At 43.5% G+C, this 21081-nt stretch overlaps 1 protein-coding gene across 9 annotated transcripts in view; it reads right to left on the bottom strand.

Annotated features, from left to right (window-relative positions):
- LOC140525351 (uncharacterized) overlaps positions 1 to 20099 on the bottom strand; it is a 37121-nt gene extending 17022 nt beyond the window's left edge. For 3 of the 9 annotated variants that reach the window (XM_072640688.1, XM_072640687.1, XM_072640689.1), the window contains exons 1-9: positions 18826 to 19378; positions 16581 to 16648; positions 15256 to 15395; positions 14060 to 14257; positions 12227 to 12495; positions 9494 to 9656; positions 6590 to 6750; positions 4828 to 5069; positions 3883 to 4019 (exon numbers count right to left, since the gene is read on the bottom strand). In XM_072640688.1, coding sequence (XP_072496789.1) covers positions 3883 to 4019; positions 4828 to 5069; positions 6590 to 6750; positions 9494 to 9656; positions 12227 to 12495; positions 14060 to 14257; positions 15256 to 15395; positions 16581 to 16648; positions 18826 to 18947 — 1500 coding nt within the window. In that variant the 5' untranslated portion in view covers positions 18948 to 19378. Of the gene's footprint in view, positions 1 to 3882; positions 4020 to 4827; positions 5070 to 6589; positions 6751 to 9493; positions 9657 to 12226; positions 12496 to 14059; positions 14258 to 15255; positions 15396 to 16580; positions 16649 to 18825; positions 19379 to 19999 lie in introns of those variants that run through there. The other 6 variants (XM_072640682.1, XM_072640681.1, XM_072640686.1 and 3 more) reach the window with 6 other exon arrangements.
- Positions 20100 to 21081: the final 982 nt, after the last annotated feature.

Here is a 21081-nt window from a genome sequence, read left to right on the forward strand (position 1 = left end):
GAACATTTTTTTTTAAAAAAAAGTTTTATTTTGTTTGCATTTTCTTTCACAACATGGCTAATACAGAAATGTTTTGGATGATTCCATATCTATAGTTGATATCAAATTACTTGTCTTCTCAGAGAGCAGGAAGGAGCATTAGGAAGCAAAGGAGTTTAAAATGCATTTTTTATGTGTTAAAAATTATGAAATAAATAAAAGTGATTTTTAAAAATGTTGCATGATTAGTCCTCAATTAGTAGGACTAACAAATTGAACAAAACTTTACTGAGGGGATCTTCCTGAATTCGGAAGTCTCCCTTGCTAAAACTGGAACTCCTCCAACTTTGGGTTATCATGGCACCGAAGCGATGACTTCTTGAGTAGTCATATTCGATGTTTCAACTCTGGTTTGAAATGAAAATGGAGAGATCAGGCTAAGTCTAGTCTTGCCCTCCTGCTCTGACCCTGTTTACCCTTGTCAATCTCAGATCAAGTTCTCAAATAAAGATGTTGGAAAAAAAATATTCTAGAAAAATGCAGGGAAACTTGAGTTACATTTCAGTCTCAAGAGTTTTATTATTTTTTTTAGCTGTGTGATCTTAATCAAGTTATCATGGTTCTCATAAGGATCAAATGATATAGTGATTGTAAAGAGCTCACCACATCAACTGGCATATGGTAAGCACTAGAAAAATGGTGACTAGTTTTATTATTCGACAGTTAGGTGACAGAGTACCAGGTCTAGAATCAAGAAGAGTCATCTTCCTGAGTTTGGCCTCAGACACTTGTCATGTCCTGTTGATTATTTACTGATAACTGGGGGGAAGTGGAACATCTCTTTTTCTAAATTCGGGGAATTAAACCTGTTCACTCTCCTTCTCCCAGCTTGCAAAGTCCCTAATCTTTCCTCTAATTAGAAACTGGATTACCTAACATTGCACTGTTTCTTTTTAATTAATTGGTCTTATTTGATGAATTATTTTTAATGTATGAAAATCTGTCACCCTCCCTCCCTTGTATTTGGGGTCTGTCTGTAAACTGAGGAAGGGGCCAGGCCCAATGTGTTAGGTAACTAACAGTCATGGCTTAATAAATCATTTCCTCAGACATTTAATCTTTCACCCATCACACTGGTATAATGAAAGATTGGTCAGGAGAGTGCATAAGTGTAAACTGAGTTGAGAATTGTGAGATGGAAAATTATTCCTCTGACTCCCATGCAGAGAGGGTGGGGTCCTCTTCATAGAACACAGTGGTACTGGATATGACTTCAGAATGGATGTGATGAGAAAAGAGAGGTTGGAGAAAACCAGAGAAGGACAGGAGAGCCATGGAAAGCTCAGTCCCTTCTGGACCTCACTGTCCATTTTTGTCTGTTCATGTGTAAGTTGTCTCTGCATGTGCATTAAGCAGAGATGGCCTCTACTTTCATCTTCTATCACGCAGCTCCCAAGATAATACATTTAGAGATGGAAGGAAACCTACAGGCCACCGGAGCTAAGAGCCTCATTTTACAAAGGCAGGCAGAAGCTGAGGCCCAGAGAGGCAGCCCAGGACCAAGGAAAGAAAAATGGACTTAAGAACCTGGGGCCAAATCCCAGCTCTGCACATTAAGACTTAACTTCTCTCCATTTCCTCCTCCATAAAATAAGGAGGCATCATAAAAAAAGTTAGACTCTTAGATAACCGCCAGGCTCCTTTTCAATTCTGACTCTATGAGTCTCTAAGAAAGTGTCTTATCCAAGGTCACATGGGCAATAAAAGTAGCAGGTCTCAGAGGTGAGCTTGGCCCTCTGACTCCAGATCCAACATGGACTCCTCCCAAGCTGAAGGAACTCCCTCCTCAATGCTAAGGAACAGTGTTCCCTGATTATGAGAGCCCGAGTCTTTTAAAATGGGGTTTGAAGACCAAATTTGATCTTTGAGAGATGCCCTGAATATGAAAAGGGAACATGGACCTCCCTTCCTTCTTTACAGAGTTGGGGAACTCTGGGTGTGGGACACTGGTGTGGTAGATGGGCTGGCTATCTTTGCTTAAAGACTTTCCTTCCTCCTCTCCCTTTTTAATTCTTTGTTCCAGAGGATGTCCCTCAGAGGAAGGAAAGGGGCAGGGGAGTTATATTTGGAAATGAAAAGCATCTAAAACCAAAGACCTTGTTTCTTATGTTTTGTCTTTACAAGAGAGGGTGGAGGGAAGAAGGGAGAAAAAGAAGCTAAAAAATTCCATCACCTGGAGACTTTTCTGTGAAGTACTTAAAAGGTGAACTCCAAAATCTTAGGAGGATGCCATTAACGAGGCACAGAAATCTGGAAGCATTATTAGTTTAGTTTAGGCCAAGGAAGGGTGATTTACTTCTGTTCACTCTGATCGAAAAGAGAGAGAATTAGAGGCTTTGAAATAAGCAGGAGTCATTTGTCTCTCCAGATGCTGGAAAATGAGAAGTGAGACTGCTGATCCTTGGAGATATTGGATGAGAAGGTAAGAGGGAGAAAGGGCCAAACAATAAAAAAACCAAATTTCGTCTTCCTTTTAGACTCATTTCAGGAGGTTGATGCCAGCTTTGGGGTGAGCTGGTTTTTTATTCTGAAAATGACCTTTACACTTAATGACCATGTTGAATGAACTGGGAAATGGAATGTGATAGACTTGAAAAATGTGAATTATCCAGATAAATGTGTCAGGTTTTATTGTCATACCTCTTGGACAAATTCCCCATCACTAAAGGTCTTTAAGCAAAGGCCAGATAACCCCTTGTCAAGGAATGACATGGAGGGGATTCTGGTTCTAGTATTGACCTTGCCTTTGAACCAGTACTGAAGCTGACCAAGTTATGTGATCCAGCCAAACTGGCCATCCTACTTTTATATATCTTCCTCTTCTGTGTTTTTGCACTAGGGTCCCCATGCTTGGAGTGTCCTCCCTCCTCATCTGAAACTTACAGAAACCTTTTAATGAGAGACCTTTCCAGACACTTGCCCAAAGGCTATGAGTCCTCTCTCACTCCCTCTAGCATTTTCTACCTCTCTTGTATATACCTAGTTAGTTACATATTTTATCCCCTGCTAAACTGTGGCCAGGTTCTTTGCCTTCCCCCAAAAACAAATTACTTGCATTTTACAAAGGTTTTTAATAAATATATTATATACACTTATACACACATATATGTGTATATATAGATGTATGTATGCCTATATATGTGTATATGCACCCATCTTCACCAAATCATATGTGGAGAGAGATTTCCAATAGACCTCAGTCTTTATAAACCTCTCCTTTTATTATTTTTATTGGAGGATGATGATCTAGTTCAGGGGTCAGCAATGTCTTTGTCACTGGGCATCAGCAGCAGAACAAAAAGTCAGTGAGGGACATCATAGACCAACAGAGTAGGAAGGAAAGGGGGAAAGAAGAGAAAGAAGATCCAGAGATAAAGAGAGAGAGAGAGAGACAGAGAGAGAGGCACACTCACACACACACACACACACACACACACACACACACACATACAGATAGAGAGAGGAGTAGAAGAGAGAAAAAAGAGGAAAACCCAGAAGGAAGATGCATCAGGTGATGAATAGCAGGATATCACCAGTGCCCAGTCAAGGTACCAGTCAGGGCTCGAGCATGATGGGTTGCTGAGGCCTCCCTAAGCCATCAGAGTTACCATGCAGCTGGCCCATGCTGCTGAGGATGGGACCACGAGTCACTTGTAAGTATGGTCAGTAAAGAACTACAACTGTGTGAAATGCCTCTTCCAAAATGGTGCCTTAATCTTAGTGTGAGTCAGGCACCCCCTTGCTCTGATCTTCATTGACTCTATGCACTCATCTTCAGCAAGCAGCAAGAGTAGAAATAGCCTTTGCCCATTTCTAACTGTCTTAGTGCAAATATTTCCTTACCAGCCTTGGGAAGACGTGCCGCTGCTTTATGATGGAAGGCTTCAGGTCCGTGAAGGGGAAGGGGGAAGAGGAGGCTGCTGACTCCAACTTCTGGGCATCCAGGAATCTCCTCTCTAGTCTTTGCCCAGGTGGAGAAACTAAAAATTGAAGAAAAATTGATGCTAGGTGGGTTTAGCCTTGTGAGAAAGGAAAAGGTCACAGGTCAAGTTAGACAAGGACTTGAAGCTTCTCCCTGAATCATAGATCTAAGAAGATCCTCCTTCTAGAGCTGAGAGGCACCATTCAGACCACTCTTCTCATTTTTCAGAGGGAAAAGCAGGCCTAGGCAGATGAAGTGACTGAGACAAAGTCATTCAGGGAGTGTTAAAGGAAGGATCTAAACCCAGATCCTCAGACTTTAGAGTCAGTTCTCTTTTCACTACACAGGTCATCTGGATTGACCCATCCCTGAAAAACACTCCTCACTGTAGCATTAGTGACTGTTGCTCATTTAACTCAATAAACATGAATGTTTTCCTGATTTAATACTCTGAGAATGAGAAAAGGCTGCAGAGATGGTCCAATCCACTTTGGGAGGGTCGTCCCAATCCACTTGGCTCTGGAGGGCAGAGCCAGGAGCAAAAGGGGGAAAGTTTCAGACAGGCAGAAATGCAGATAGATTTTGTCCCTATCAAGACAACCAGTCTAGCTAGGAGAGTCATCCCAAAGTGGAAGAGACTGCCTACCATCTCATGAGGAGGTAAGCTCCTCTTTGCTGGAGATGTCGTCTAGATGATCATTTGTTTGATAGGAAGATTCTTGCTCAGCTTGGAATTATAGGATAACAAAAATACATATGAATAAAAATGAAAATGTGGAGGGAAAATAAGATGGTGACTAAATGTTGAGAAAGTTTTGGAGGCCATGACCAAGAGTGTTTCCCAAGCTGTTGATTGATGTCATTACCTGCCTTGTCCATATGGGAACTTTTCCACCAACTAGCAATGACCATCTTGGCTCTGTCTCCAACATACTCTCCTCGAGGGCTGAAGCTGTTCTCAGGTATATGCTGAAGTGAAGTGGGCAAGGGCTCCCCGTTCACCACTTCTCCCACTGACGTGGTCAGCTTCTCCAAAATAAAGATGGATCTCTTGGGTCTGAGGGATTGCTTTGGTTCCCTGAGCTCCTGCCGATTCAGTTCAATGTAGCTAAAGACAGATTTAGGAAAGGTGGAATTTAGAGTCAGGATCCAGCTTCATTTAAGCTTAAGATCAAGTGAATTCAATAGAGTACAATTCCATCCAGTAAAATGTAAGCTCCCTGAGGACAGAAGGTGTGTATTGTTGCAGTTTATTTTGTTTTGGACCTTCACCGCCTCCCTCCAGCTCTTAGTTCAATATTTAATATATAATATATAATAGGCTCTTAATAAGTACAATTGGGTGGTGCAGTGGGCTTGGAATCAGAAAGATTCCTTTTCCTGAGTTCAAATCCAGCCTCAGACACTTACTAACTGTGTGACCCTGAACAAGTCACTTAACCCTGTTGACCTCAGTTTCCTCGTATGTCAAATGAGCCAGGGAGGGAAGTGGCAAACCACCCCAATATCTTTGGCAAGAAAACTCCTAATTGGATACCAGAGAGTCAGACATGACAGAAAAATTATTAAACAACAAAATGATATTAATAACTTCGTGTTGAATTAAATAAATATCTATTGAATGTCCACTCTGTTTCCTTTATCAGTGTTATGTTACAGAAATTTAGTTTTGTCAAAATCACAGAATCTATCAATCAAAATATCCAAAATGTAAAAACCAAGTGGATAAAAACATCTATCATGTAAACTATGACCTTTGGCTTGGGGGTAGAGGTAAGGGGGCAGATTATTCAATTAGTCCACCAGGACATGGAATTTGTCCTTTGTTTTCAAAGAGGACCAATGACATTGCCATACATTGACTGTAAACTGGGTTAGAATTAAGAGAAAAGAATCGCAGGATCCCATGAAGAAACTGCACAGTATTTTTAATGAGCCCAAAGTGCTCCATGCTACAAAGCCCTCTCTCCCCACTTTATCACAACAATATCCTCTGGGGATGCTTATGTGACTCATGGACCGTGATCGCTACAGAAAAATCAGCCGTCCTGAGGTACCCAAAGGTCAGCGAAAGGACTCTTGTGAATATAAGTGACCTGGAGCACATTCCTAAGAGGGACTACCTGTGTGACCTCAGGTTTACCCCTACTCCATCCTAGGAGGCCAGTGTAGAGTAGGGAGGAGCATCTCAGAACTTGGCCAGACTGGTCCAGGGACAATTGACATTGACTCTACTGAGGATTTCTTCTAATTTGTTTTTCTGGATCTATATCACTTCTCAAAGAGAATTATTACCTCCTTGAGGACAGTTATCCTTTAATTTTTTTTATTTGTGTCTTCATCACTTAACACAGTACTTGGCAAATAGTGGGTGTTTGATACATAATTGACAAAAGAACAAACACCAGTATTAATGACAATAATAATAGAAAAGCAGGCTTGGCCCCAACAAGATTGTCAGCCCCTCCAAGACTGTTAGCTCCAAGCTCCTATATTGTTCCTCATAACTTGTCTTTATTAACCAAATCTTTGGCAGCTCCTGCCCTTGGGCTGAGTTGGTCAAGACTGTGGGGAGCCCTGCCTCCCGACACCCCATATGGGCCCTTGCACTGACAAGGTCACACCTACCCCTCAGAGACACGCAAGCCATAATGGTGAATGAAGTTAACAGCCTCCCTGGAGTCATTGAAAAGCAGCCATTCCACCACGCAGTCCAGGGGAAAGCCTGTGGTCTTCTGGGCACTCACAGTGTGGGTGGCCGTTATAGCCCTCAGGGCCTTACCTCGAGCCTAAAGTGAGAGAGAGACAAGGAAGGCTGAGTTCTGTGAACCACACTTCCATGGAAAGGGGGTGGATTTTCCTTGTGTGATACATGCCCTTTGCTTCTCAAGACATCTCTTCTGTGTTGAGGTATCCATACAAAGATAGCTAAAGGATCTGGAATTTGGGGAACTCCCTCTCTTTGGGTAAATTGCAACCAAATATTGTGAGGTCACTTCCTGAAGCACAGACATGTTAAGTGACTTGCTCAGGGTCACACAGCTAGTGAGTCTCGGAGCTGAAATTCAAATTCAGCTCTTTCTAACAAAGCACGATACTCCCTTCACTTTGTCACACTGTCTCTGGATTACACATGTTCATCAAAGGCAGTGGGATAAAGAGGACAGAGTGTGGGGCTTAGAGTCCGGAATACCTGAGTTCAAATCTACCTCAGACACTAGCTACCTGTAGGACCACAGACAAGTCCCTTCCCTTCTGGAAGTCTCAGTTTCCTCAAGTGTAAAAAAGGGTTGGAATCAATAATATCAAAATTCCAGTTCTCAGTCTATGCTCCATACCTGTGTCTAGGAATTCCTGAAGGGAACTCCACCTACCAGTGAAGAGGTTAAGGGACTTGCCCAGGGTCACAAGCCAATATATCCAGTGCCACCCAATCAGAGAAATTGAGAATTGGAAGTAAACTCTAGTTCAGACAGCACCAAAAAGTGTCCCCACTATAACATGCCCATCAAAGGGAAGGGGCAATGGCATGTATGGTAAGCAAGGAGATGACCAGTGGTGCCATAGGAGTCTGTGGACTAAAGAGATTGAGAATCATTTCATTAGATCCCAGCAAATAGTCTCCTTTTCTTTTTGTAGAATTCCCTAGAATGGGATCATTCCTGGGGAGTTTCATAATGAAATTTGAGTAGAAAGTACATTAACACAGTCACCTAATAGAACATAAACTCACTGATGGCAAGGTCTGCCTTGTTTTTCTGTTTCCAGTGCCTTACACACAATAGGCTCATATTGATTCAGTCTACACGTGACACCATTTGGAGCATCTCTGGGGTCCTTCTGATAACCATCCTCTCCTCTCTTCTCCTACACTGGGAGCATCCTTATTCACCCTCATCTCTCCTTGCCTAGACTTCCCAACTGGCCTTCCTGCAGTTCCAGCCGCAGGAAGTATATCTACCTCACTAAATTAATTTTCCTCACCCACACTCCTTTCAATCTCTCAGTCACCTTCTTCTTAAAATTCTTTAGTGGCTCCTTATCATCTCCCAAATAAAGTTTGGACATGGCATTCAAAGGCTTCCATGATCTGACTCTGACCTCCCTTTCTTCTCTTTTCTCACACAATTCTCCTTCACATTTTCTGCTTTCTGGGATGTCTCAGCTCCTCTTCATCCTACTTGCTCATCCTTCCTTCTCTATATTCTTTCCCAAAGAATATTAAGAATATTCTTTGCCTGAAAAGGACACATTCTATCTCCATCTGTTGAGGTCCCTCTGCCTTCAAGGCTCAGCTATGGGGTCACCTTCTCTGTATAGTTTTCCTCAATGCCTCTTCCCCAATTACAGCTGAAAGGGAGGCTCCCTCTTATGATTCTCTATTGCACTTATACTTTAATAAGCAGAACAGTGGGCATAAAAATAGGATTCCTGAGCTCTATCTTCCAATCTTGTCTCTGGCACTTCCTACCTGTATAATTTGCCACGGGCAAGTCACCTAATGTCTCACCACCTCAGTTTTTTTCTTCTGTAAAATGGACATTACAATAGCACCTGCCTTGATTGGACCTTCTGGATTTTTGGTTTTTTCACAATTCATTATCTCCCTCAGATGCTGATTTTTTTGTCTGTGACTTTCATGCTAACCTTGAGAGCCACAGTCTTTCTCACTGGTTGATATTCCAGTTTCTCAGGTGTGTTTTGGCTCTTGTTGGCAGAACAGTGGGACAGGAAAAAAAAAGAGATTCTGGATCTATGGTTTTATCCATGTGGGAAACTCCCAATGTGGAAATTTCCTCCACTGGTGCAGATGAACAATATATCTCTAAACCAGTCTTAAAGAATTGTCTGGAACAACTGAGTTCAAGAGACTTGCCCAGGGACTCACAGTCCAAGAAATGATTTGAAGTCTGATCTTCCTAACTCCAAGGTTGGCCATATTGGGTTTCTCCCAATCAAATGATGAAGAAGTATTTTTTTAAGCATGTAGTGCATACTTGGCATTGTGCCAGGTACTGGGGAAGCAGACAAAAATGAAGTGGCCCCTGTCCTACAGATGAGAAAACTGAGGCTCAGGTCCATCTCCTCTCTAAATCCTTACTAATTACCCAATCATCAAGTATGTATTAAACACTTTTTATAACTTGACACTGTATTGTGTGCGAAACAAAAGCAGAAATGAATTTCTACATATGAGGAAATTGAGAGCAGATTTTCCTACTGTCAAAGCTGCTCTTCTACCCAGCACACAGTAGGTACTGCAGTGAGGCATAGATGGGAGACCACTAGGCCTCATAGCAGGAAGACTTGCCCTCAGATCCCAACTAGGACACTCATTAGCTGCAGGAAAAGTCTCAAAGAACAGTCTCTGGGTCAGTTCCCTCCTCTGTACAACGAGAGCAAAAAGAGACACTTGCCACATAGGGTTATCGTGAAGCTCAAAAGTGAAAATATCTCCAGTGCTCCACCATGGTGAGCTGTGACTCCTCTGCATGCCGGCCGCAACAGCTGCCCCCTTTCCCTGGTCCTTACCTGGCTGAAGTAACCGTGTAACAGGCAGGCATTTAGGTAGGAAGCCGCTTGGACCAGCTTGAAGAATCTCACATAATTGTTGCTGTTTAAGGCTGTGAAGGCTTGAAGAGCGAATTTGACCTCAGGGGCGTTGCGGACATGGGGTTGGAGCTGCTGCACTTGTCTGCTGACGTGAAGGAGACAGTTGTTATGCACTGCCCTCAATTGGTCACCTTAGTTGAGCAGTGGTATGGCCCACTTTTGAGAGCGCTAGACTTGGTGTCAAGACAACTTGGGTTTGTACCCTGTCTCTCCCACTTACTATCTGTGTGACCCTCGATACATCATCTGCCCTCACTGGGCCTCAGTTTCCTCCTCTGTAAAACAAAAGGATCAAACTTGATGAACTTCAAGGTCCCTCTCAGCTCAGAATCTAGGTGTACAATGGCTTTTTCAGAATCATTGATTCCTAGTTCTAGAGCTGGACAGTTCCTTAGAAATCATTCAATCCACTTACCTCATTTTACAGAGGAGGAAACAGGCATGGGTAGGGGGGTCAGTGTCTTATTCAAGTTACCCAGATAGTGAAAGGTAAAGGTGGGAGTCAAATTCACATCCCATGATGCCAGTCACTGATTTATTTTTTTTTGCTAAACCACAAAACTAGAGAAATCATCATTAATTATTTGACTTGAGAAGCTGCTAGCAGGAAAAGAAACCAGTTTTTTTGAGGACTGCTGCTTTGTTGTTATTATTCTTACTTAAAAAAAAAAGAGCTGGGACTTTGAGGATATAGGGAACCCCTGGTGTGGAATATTTCTCCACCAGTACTGATCAGTATCTTGTCTATGACCTAGAAGAGTCCATGATAGGGTGAGTCTCCTGTGAACTTGAACTCCTGCCTTGCTGAACACAAGGCCAAGCTCTTGTCACTATACTGCATGGCCTTTAAATTTCCTTAAAATTGCTCTATAATCATTAATTACTCACATTTCCAAATTGCTTTAAGGTTCAAAAAATGTTTTCCTCACACCAATCCTGTAAGGTAGGTAGTACAAGCATTGTTATCTCCACTTTACATGTGAAGAAACTGAGACTGGAAGGTGGGAAGTCTCCTCCCCTGTTCACAGAGCTACTAAGTGTGTGCCACAAGATCTGAACCCAGGACCTCCTGACAATGCACCCAGGACGCAATTCACCATACTACATGATTACCTTATATGAGGACCATGATATCTAATTAGAATTGGCCTTTTCTGTGTTTATCCTCTAGCTCTTCTGTTAAAAGTTATCTTTCACTATATAGATAAATAGACAGATATCTAATAGATAGATAAACAGATAGATAGATTAGGCAGGCAGGCAGACAGACAGAAAGAAAGAAAAAGAAAGAAAGAAAGGAAGGAAGGAAGGAAGGAAGGAAGGAAGGAAGGAAGGAAGGAAGGAAGGAAGAAAGAGAGAGAGAGAGAGAAAGAAAGAAAGAAAGAAAGAAAGGAAGGAAGGAAGGAAGGAAGGAAGGAAGGAAGGAAGAAAGAGAGAGAGAGAGAGAAAGAAAGAAAGAAAGGAAGGAAGGAAGGAAGGAAGGAAGGAAGGAAGGAAGGAAGGAAGGAAGGAAGGAAGAAAAAAGATAGATAGATAGACAGACAGACAGACAGACAGATAGATTAGACAGGCATGCAGGCAGACAGACAGACACACAGACAGACAGAGAGAGACAGACAGACAGACAGACAGATAGATAGATAGATAGATAGATAGATAGATAGATAGATAGATAGATAGAATAGCAAGGATAAGTAAATGTAATATTCATAGAATGATTTAATATTTATCATCTTGGGAGGAAGGGAGCCTAAGGATTGTTAGCTCCATTTTGCTGATAAGAAAACAGAGGCTGGAGTAACTTGTCTAGAATCACCCAGAAGCAAAGCCAGGTCTTATTCCCATGAGTCTGAGGCAAGAGGCCTGAGTTTGAGCCCAGTTCTGCCATTTATACCACGTGTGATACACTGGCCAGATCCTCCCTTTTCTGGGGGCTTCAATGTCCCCTTCTACAAAGTGAAGGGACTACCTCTTCAAAGGTAACTGAGTATAAATATAATTTTGCAGTACTCCAGTCAGAGTGGTGGCAACCTTCCATAACTAATAGAAGGCTGGCCTTGTAATCACCACAACCTGCCTCTGATACATCCTGGCCCTGCAGCCTTGGTAAAGTCACCTAAGCCACCTCTGTCCAAGGTTGACAAGCTGAGCTGCCCCAAAGTTACTGATCTGTCCTAATGGAAGGGCCATTCCATGTGGAGAGTTCCTATAGCCATGAAGTTACAGACCTAGCCTGAAAAACCAAACTGCAACAAAAATGTAAAAAGGATGATTTGCATCAGAAAGGATGATTTGAAGCAGAATGGAAAGCAGCTACTCCTGAAGAAATCTCTAGTTTTGACACTCTCTGAGCCTTGGTTTCCTCATCTGTGAAATGTAAATTGTAATCCCTGCACTCCCTATCTTGAGGGCTGATTAGTGCTTTCACTTGCCTTCAAATTCAACTGAAATTGGAATGATCACTACCTATGGAGCAAATATAAAGAATGGTATCTCAAACCAAACTGGGGATTCCAGCTTATGGCCCAGAATTCTTAGAAAGTGAGCAACAAGAGAGAACTGGCATGACTTCCCCAAGGAAGGACAAACTGAAAGATAGACTGAGCATTTCTGGTTGGAGTTGGGCAGATGTTCGTATCACTATGGCTTCACCTGAGCACGTCCCCTTGATTGAGGGTGAGCAAGATGGAGTAAGCTTGGAATTCAGCTTCCCTCCCGCATGATGTGCCCTCACTGGCCAGATCCAAGTACATCTCCTTCAGCGCAAAAAGGCATTTGCTTATTTGATCCTTGTTGGTGGGAGCATCAAAGGTGGAGATGGGCTCCTCACACAGGTGGTGGGCGCAGTGAATATGGAACCGAGCACATTTCTCCATCAGGGACACTGTCTGTGGGTCATGGAGGTATTGGTGGATAATGTCCTAGAGAAATGGAAAAGCAATTTGGAAATTAAAAAAAAAAAAGGTTCTTCTCATTCCTCATAAACAAAATCCCTTACAGTGAATTCCTTGAGGAAGTTGTTTGATTCTTTTCATGAAATCTCAGAGGAGGAAGCACTCACACTTGCTCTCTAGGCAACTCAGTCCCCCAAAACAATCTTGTTCTATGCTCTCCCTGACAGGAAGGTAATGAGCCAACCTTTTAGGGAACTTCTAGCAAGGGTGAGTCCACTGACTCCAGTCCACTCACAGATACCTCTCATCATTAGAAAGTTGGCTATGGTTTGGATTTTCCTCAATGTGAAACCTGAACATTGTTCCTGGTTCTACCCTCTGGGACCAAGCAGAACAAGTCTAATCATTCCTCCATAAGAAAGCTCTTCAAATTCTTAAGTACAGTCCCCCTCCTCCCCCACAGTTCCTTCATCCAGACTTCAGAAGCATGAATATAGGTCCCTTCTTCCTGGTAGCCATCCCCTGTGCTCTCTCCAGATTATCCAAGTCTTTCCTAATTAATTATCCACGTCCTGCCCAGAGGTGACCACAGTACTGAGATGCGGGTTGAGCAAGTACTATCACGTCCTTATTCCTAGAAGAAATGTCTCCCTTGATGCTGCCTTGGGTTACAGGCCGCCCCCCACCCCGACTTTTTTTCTTTTTTGAAACACAGTCCACTCAATTTTTGTTGACGTTATTTTGAAAACAGGGACATTTCTGAATATTCACATGAGGATGACCTGGTGATTTCATCTGGTTCAATACATGTCAAGAGTCTGATCTGGCTACTTCCAAAAGGCAGATAACTTCTCTATGCCTCAGTTTACTCATCAGCAAAATGAAGAGGTTGGACTTAATGAACTCTAAAACTCTTTCTGGTTTTAAAAATATGATGCTAACTTCAGCATTGCCTAATAGAGGTGGGGAACTATGGGGGTGGAATGCTGGATACACATTCTAATTTAGCAGATGCATTGGTTGGTTTTGTTGAGTTGATTTTCTTTTCTCCTTGTTTCTTTGGTACAATGGATGAATCCCTAAGGAGAGAAGGGGCAAAGGGAACATCTGGCAATGAGGGTGATGTAAAATCCAAAAGAGAGCAATTAAAAAAATGTTCAAAGGTTTTTTTCTTTTTTTAAAATAAGGATTTTTCCATAATAATAGCAATAACGACTACAGTTTACAAAACATACTCAGGTTGGTCAAGTACTCTATACCAGTTATCTCATTTGGTTTTTACAATAACCCTGCGAGGTCGAAGTTATTATCATCCCCATTTTTCAGATGAAATAATTGAGGTAGAAAGGTTAAATGACTTGTGTGGGGACACAAAGCTAATAACTTGACACTAAATCTGATCTGCTCCCTCCCCTCTGTACGAAAGCCTCACATGAAAGATACAAAAACAATGGTAAAACAAAGGAGGAGGTGCATGCGATAGCATGGCTTGGCAAATGCCAAGGATGAGGCCAATGTGGAAGAAAGCAAGGGAGGCTGTTGGATCCCACTTTGCTCCCTGGTTATCCACAGTACCCTCAGTGGGGCGCACCTTCCTTATCGCATGGGTCCTGTTCCACACAAATCTGTACCAATCCTGGTAATTTTGCTCTCCTTGGTCCAGGATATGGGTGACGAGATAATCCATGGTCATACCCAGTACAGCCAAGGGCCTGAGTTCATGGGGCAGAAGTTCCTCCTGACCAGCAAAGGATCTGCTGTATTCCTTAATTGCTGCTGTGTGATCTACCTGAGGAAAAGAATGCCAGGGTGTGAGCTCAGGTCCTGGGGGAGTGGGGGAGTGGACCATGGATGGTCAATGGGGGCTATAGGAAGTTGCCCAATCATGCAGTCTGACAGCTGGGATCTCTACAACTCCCAAGAAAGTCTAAACAATTCTCCCCAATTGGATGAACAAATTACCATTTATCAAATACTTCCTATGCTTCCAGCACAGGGATAGGAGCTGGAGTTATGAAAAATTGATCCCTGACCTCAAGGAGCTTATAGTTTAATGGAATTCCCACTAAAACAAGCCCTTCAAAATGACTGTCCAGCCTAAACTGAGCAAGATTATGTCAGTATTTTGATAGGTCTCCAGTCTCTTCTACCTTACTTCAAAGATGCATATCCAAGCCTGTCCACAGCAACCCCATGAGTCTTGTTCATGTCCTTCCAACAATCCTCCAGGGAGAGTGTATATGAGTGCGTGTAGATTGAGATGCACACACATACACACATATATAGATATATATACATGTGTATACATATATACATGCTTACACACATATATACCCAGATGTGTATAAATACATATATGAATTTATAATACATATATGTATTTTTAAATGTACACATATATGGCTGAGCCTTCTTGAACCCAGGATCATAACCATGTCATCATGAGACTTCAGGGAAAGACTTCAGGAAGCAGAACCATTGACCAATATGGCTCATGTCCCATGATTAAATAAAGAATAAGTCTTTGGGGAAGCAAAAACTATCACAGTCAAAAAGAATTTCAGAGAAAAATTCACCATTTAGTTGAAATTGACTCCCATGTTCACAAACACAAGAAGCACTAGTCATATTGACTTTGTCCATAAGCACTGTGGATACTAGAGTCTCTCCCATCATCATCATCCTTGGTCATTTCCATTAGACAAACACCATTTGTATTTGTAGGAGCTGAGAAAAAGCCCATCAGAGAAAAGAGCAGGGGCAGCTCCCCCATGGAGGCAACGGTACCTTGTCAGTTCCTGGGAGCGTCTCAAAGGGGCTCAGCTGGTTCTGGATCTCCCTCAGGTAGCGTTCCTTCTCAGGACACATGTCTGGACACGTACCAGTAAGAGCTTCCTCTCTGTCCAGGACCACTGCCCTTTTCCGATCTAGGAAGCCAACCAGGAGAGGGACTTGGTTACTGAAAATAAGGAGCCAGTGTGTTGGAAGGGAAAAATCAGCGGGCTTGAAGTGAAAGCACCTAAGTTCCCATCTTGGCTTGTCACCTTGAAAAAAAAGACATTGAACCTTTCTGAGGCTCCTTTTATGTGAATAAATGAAAAGATAAAGTGAAAGTTTCCTCTGTCTAAGGAATTCTGGCACTCTGACCCCAGAAAATATTACAAAAGAGGAAGGAAACAAGTCTTTTCTAAACTACTCTTGGTGCCTAGGGATCAGGGTTTCTCCTTCTTAGAGCTGGACAATCAACCTTCTATGTAGGAATTGACTTTAAACTCAACTTGCTCCCACTGCTCTGAATTATGCCTGAACTGACCAAGCAAAACAAATCTAGTCTCTCTTCAAGTAAGAGCTGCTCAGGTACTTCAAGACGGTTATTCTCTCCTCCCTACCCTATTCCTATCTCTTCTCTGCTGAACATCCCCCAGCCCTCCAACTGATTTATGGCATGATCTTAAGGGCATTCACCATCTGGACTGTCCTCCTGTGACTGGTTCCAATGTGTCAATGTCTTCTCTAAAATATGCTGCTCAGAACTTTTCCCAGAAATCTAGGTGCAGATGTGGTCCAGTATACATGTGGTCATACATCTGGTCATGGGTCCTTTCCCAAGATGACTGAGAATTCTGTCTAGTTAATGTATATCATGGCAAAAAGGAAGGAGCATCCAAGAACCAAGGGTTCTTGGTTTGCCTAATTGCCAGCTGTGTGATCAGGGTGTGTCACTTAGCCCAGCTCAGAGTCTGGCTCTACCACTGCTATTGTATGACCCTGAATAAACCATTTCACTGCTCCGAACCACAGTTCCTTATCTATGAAGTCTGGGAATTGGGAGGAGTTTGAAGCAAGTTTCCTTGCTCTATAATATCATTATTTTTTTCAAATAAATGTAGGCTGAACACTGAGGGTGAGAAGTTGTCATCAGGAATCATCAAGACATCACCAAAACAAATACAAAACCAATCAGAAATATACTAGAACACTTCCAGCCCTTTGCCCAGTCACAGCAAAGGGAAAGGTTGTTTCGTTGTATTTGAAGTTGGAAGGAATCTTATAGATTGTTTTTTAAGCTAATCTTTCATTTATGAAAAACTGGACCCAGATGGGCAGCTCACCTTCTCGAAGTAGCCTGTCCCTCTGTTCAAGGACGCTGTACTTTTCTTCTGAGCTGCTGAAGGAAGAGCTGCAAAGAGATGAGCCCAGAGGTTCATTGCTGCTTCAGCTCTTTAGGCTGGGGTTGCCAGAGACCTGGGAGCCCTGCTCATCCCAGTTTCTGTGCCTCCAGAGACTTAACCTACAACTCCCTCAAAGGACCTCTCCTTTCCTGGGAGAAGTGCTTACCAACAGAGGGAGCTCACCCTCATCATAAAACTTTTTATAGTAGTTAAATGGTGAAATGTTACATAAGTGATCATATCTGATCCTTACAAACTCCCTTGCTGCACAGCATTTTGCGGCTTTGGACCATCTATCCACTTTGTTGACCACTCTTCCCCCTTACATGTTGCCTCTTCATTAGAATGGAAGCCAGAGGGCAAGGGCTGCTCTTGCATGTGGATTCCCAGGTCTAGCACTTAGTGAACAGTGCATATATGAGGACATGGAGGCTCCAGACAGCATCCTCAGAGGGAGCTAAGTTACTTTTCAGACACACATCCAGTAGTGGCCAAAGATGATCCCAGAGCCTCTAGCCTCCAAGGGCCCCGAGAATTTCTGTGAAGGGATGTGAAGTCCTTCCAATGCTGCTTAATGGCCATAGGGCCTGAAGCCAGTCACCCCCTTTCTTTAGGGAGGTTTCTTCTTCTCTAAAATTCAAAGGATTAGTCCAGTCCAGAGGTTCTTAACCTGGGGTCTGGGAACTTGTTTTTCAAAATATTTTAATAAATCTATTTCAACATGATCAGTTTCCTCTGTGATTGAAGGGCCTTTTATTCACTTAATTCACTTGTGGGCCTGAGGGTGGAGGGGGGGGCCATCAGCTTCATCAGAACATCAATTAAGAGCTCTAGACCACACAACAAGATCCAGAAGCTGGCCCTGGACTAGGTGACTGCTCATATCACTTCAAATTCTCTATCTGATGAGTACGGAGGGGACAGAGGGGACAGTGAAAGTCTCTGGATTTGGTTCTGTCAGGAAGACCTGAGTTCAAGTCTAACTCAGATACTTTGTAGGGAAAGTCAGGGCAAGCTTCACTTTTCCCACAGGTAAAATGGGGATGAGATCTCTCAGTTATCTCTCAGAATTGTTGTGAGGTCCAGCTGGAGTGTTTTTCAAAGATTAAAGGACCATGAAAATGTGAGCTCTTATCTATTATCCTTCCAATAAGCATTGAAATAGTAATTACAAAAAATCTGAAAACAATGGTAGGAAATTACTTGTTTTCATATAGTGCCAAGGCCAGCTATGACTGGAACAGAATCCCCTCTAGCACCATCCCCATCCCTCCACCACCAGCCTTGGCTGTTCATAATGACTGACTTAATTAAACTGTACATACTATTATTATTTCCATAGAATCACAAGTAGGAACTACACAGAGATCCTTGATCAGTGAATCAGTTTAAGCTCATCCCTCACTGAGATACAGCCCTCTGGTGGCAACCCAAAGCAGGCAAATGAATGGGAGGAAGGGATGGAGAGAGAGCAGGGAAAAAGAAAAGGTTGGGGAGGATCTGAGAAAGGGAAGAAATGTCAGCAAGGCACAGAGAGGACAAGATAGACTAGGAGGGCCAGTGAGAGCCACTGGGGAGCGATAGATACAGAGTCAGAGTATCGGATGCCAGGGGCCATCTAGTCCAGCCATTTTACAGATGAGGAAACTGAGTCAGAGGGAGGTTAAGATTAAGTGACTTGGGCAAGCTCTTTCTACTGAACCATGAGGTCTCTCATAGGGCCTCTCAGAGGAAAAGACTCTGACATTTCCTACCAACATGACTTTTGGTAATGGATTTAACCTTCTGAACCTTTTGCTTCCTTTTCTATCTTTCAGTTTCTGATTCTAAGATTAATGGTAGGGAAGGTCCCAGGTCTGGGAAAGGAGCAGAATCTCAGCTGGGACCTAAGACCTTTTACCCACTCCATTCCCTTGGAAGAAACTCTCCCTCCCCGCAAACATCTCACTATCTCTTTATGGAAGGTCTCCCTTAGAAAGTACTTTTCTCTCCCTCTCGTTCTCCTAGTGGCTCCTACAATGTCTCCAAGGATCTCTAGTGTTTCGTGGCATTCCTCCCACCACAATTAAAAAAGAAAAATCCCCCAGTTCCCATCCTTCGTTTTTAAGTTTATGCCGTGCCTTGAATGGCCCCATTCCCGCATAATGCCCACTGCTTGCCCATCTCCTTCCTCGTATTCTCTTACCTCCTTGGAGGTATTTGGAGAGCAGAAGAAAACGGTTGATCCATGGGAATGAATGCTGTCAGAGTGGTCCTTCCAGGGCTACTGGCCATGCCAGGACTGAGCAGGCCCAGCCTCCCCAGCATGAGGAGCAAAGGTCCAGTCTGATGCTATTTCGAGGTAAGTAACGATGATTGGGACAAGTGTTGGAAATCACATAGGGCGAAGTCACCAGGATCAACAATTCCTGAGATTATCTAGAGGCAGCAATAATAACCATCACTTCAGACAGCAGGAGAAAAGTGGCCACTAACCAAGGACGTTTTTCATTGGCATATGTCTAAGGCCTGGCTTCTTTCTTCCCGCTAAAAGGCTCACCTTCACTCTGGCCACCAGTTCCCAGGGAAGCCAAGACCTTACAAACCCTACAGCCCGGGATTCCTCCAATTCCAGGATATTTGGCTAGAGAGGGAGGGCCGCTAGATGAGCGTGGCAGGGAACCTGCAGGGCAGAGGCCAAGATCCCAGGCATCTCCCTGGTCCTCCTGCTCCAGAACTTTGGCATTCAAAGGAAAACACAGGAACTCTGGGCCCCTGGAATATTCCAACTGAGCTGAACCACGGGGGGGAGAGGAGGAAGGTCTAAGAAAAGGACGGTTGTAAGGACTATGGGCTAGGGAAGGGAAGAAAGAGCCTGGGAATACAGGCAAGATTTCCTTCTGGCTTTTCAGGGAATAAAAGTCAGCAGCTTTTATACAACCTGATGCTCTAAGATGTGGACAAGTATTGGGACAAAGACATGGTGAAATCACCTACGTTCCAGTGTATGATCCAACCCAAGGTACCAACTGTTCCCTGAGAGCCAGTGTGCTCTGAGGCAGCCCCAGGAGCCCAGGCCTTTAAAGGGTTGGAGACACTTGTAGCAGTTGGTACCATCCAAACCTGGCTCCAGAATCCTTCAGGATGCCAGCAGAAGCATGGAGTAGGCCAAGGAAGTGGTTTTTTCCAGGGTTACGATACAATCAGGCACTCTCTTGCTCTAAGGCAAGGCCTTTTCAGCAGCATCAGTAATGATAATTTAACAGTGGAAACATGGACCCAAGGAGCTAGGACTCTGCCCCCTCTCCCTCTTTACTATGGGTCCCCTCTGCTCTCAAGACAGCCACGGACTAGATTAAGTCTTGGGGGAAACTGATCACCTCAAAGAAGGGTCAGACTTCTTTCCTCACATTCTTTGGCCCTTTATACCTCATCTCCCAAATCTGAGGGAAATGGAAGTTTGAGCTTGGGCTCATGAATAGGGTCAGTCAGCCCAGTTACAAAGCACACAGTTATTAAACACGTACTATGTGCTCACTGCTGAGGACACAAAGAAAGGGAAAGCATGGCCCCCTGGCCTCTGGAGCTCAAAGTCTAACACTGTAGACAACATTGTGTACACACAAGTGTTAATAGGGGGTAATCTCAGATGAACAGTGCAAATCTCTGGGAAAGACCTCCTGTGGAAGGTGAGATTCGAGATTCGAGCTGAGACTAGAAGAAAACCAGAGAGGCCGAGATGAGGAGGGAGAACACAGCCAGGGGAAAGACGCTGGAGTGTGCAGGTGGACTGCCAGGAGCGGTAAGACTTCTCTTCAAAAGGGGGAATAGGAGAGCACACGGTGGACAATGTCATCCGAAGTTGGGCGTCTCTATCGCCTCCACACAAAAGAAATCATCAACACAGGTTCAGTACAACAGAAACCTCAAACAATTAAGGAAACTTCTACTTCCTGTGAGACTCCCCTGGTCAAGATTTCAACCGCAGCAGTCTGCTGCATGGCTGAACAGAGGTCAAATAAGTCACCTAACCTCAGACTATTCAAACATGCCAGGATCTGTCCAGGTCAGAGTCTTTGTTAGCTCAGCCATGGCTTCAGCTCATTGTCTTATCATTGATCAGCTTCTTAAAGAGCTACTCTGGGGGATGTAGAGGGGGCCTGTGAGGGACTACTCAGGTCATCCTGAGCACCGGCCCATTTGGTGTTTCATCTACTATCTCGTTATTTCTTTACTTCTTTATTTGTTTACTTGCATATTTACTTATTTCTGTACAAGTATTTCTCTCTCTTTCTCACTGTTTTTCCAACTGAGCCTAGACAAAGAAAACCCTCATCATGTAGATACATAGACCAGCAAAACAAATTCCCATTTTGGCCATGTCCACAATATACGGCTCATTCTGTGTGTTGGGTCGTTACCTCTTTGGCAGAAAGTGGGTGTTGTGATAAATCTTCAGTCC

Source organism: Notamacropus eugenii, chromosome 2 (assembly GCF_028372415.1).
Source record: "Notamacropus eugenii isolate mMacEug1 chromosome 2, mMacEug1.pri_v2, whole genome shotgun sequence".
Taxonomy (NCBI): Eukaryota; Metazoa; Chordata; class Mammalia; order Diprotodontia; family Macropodidae; genus Notamacropus; species Notamacropus eugenii.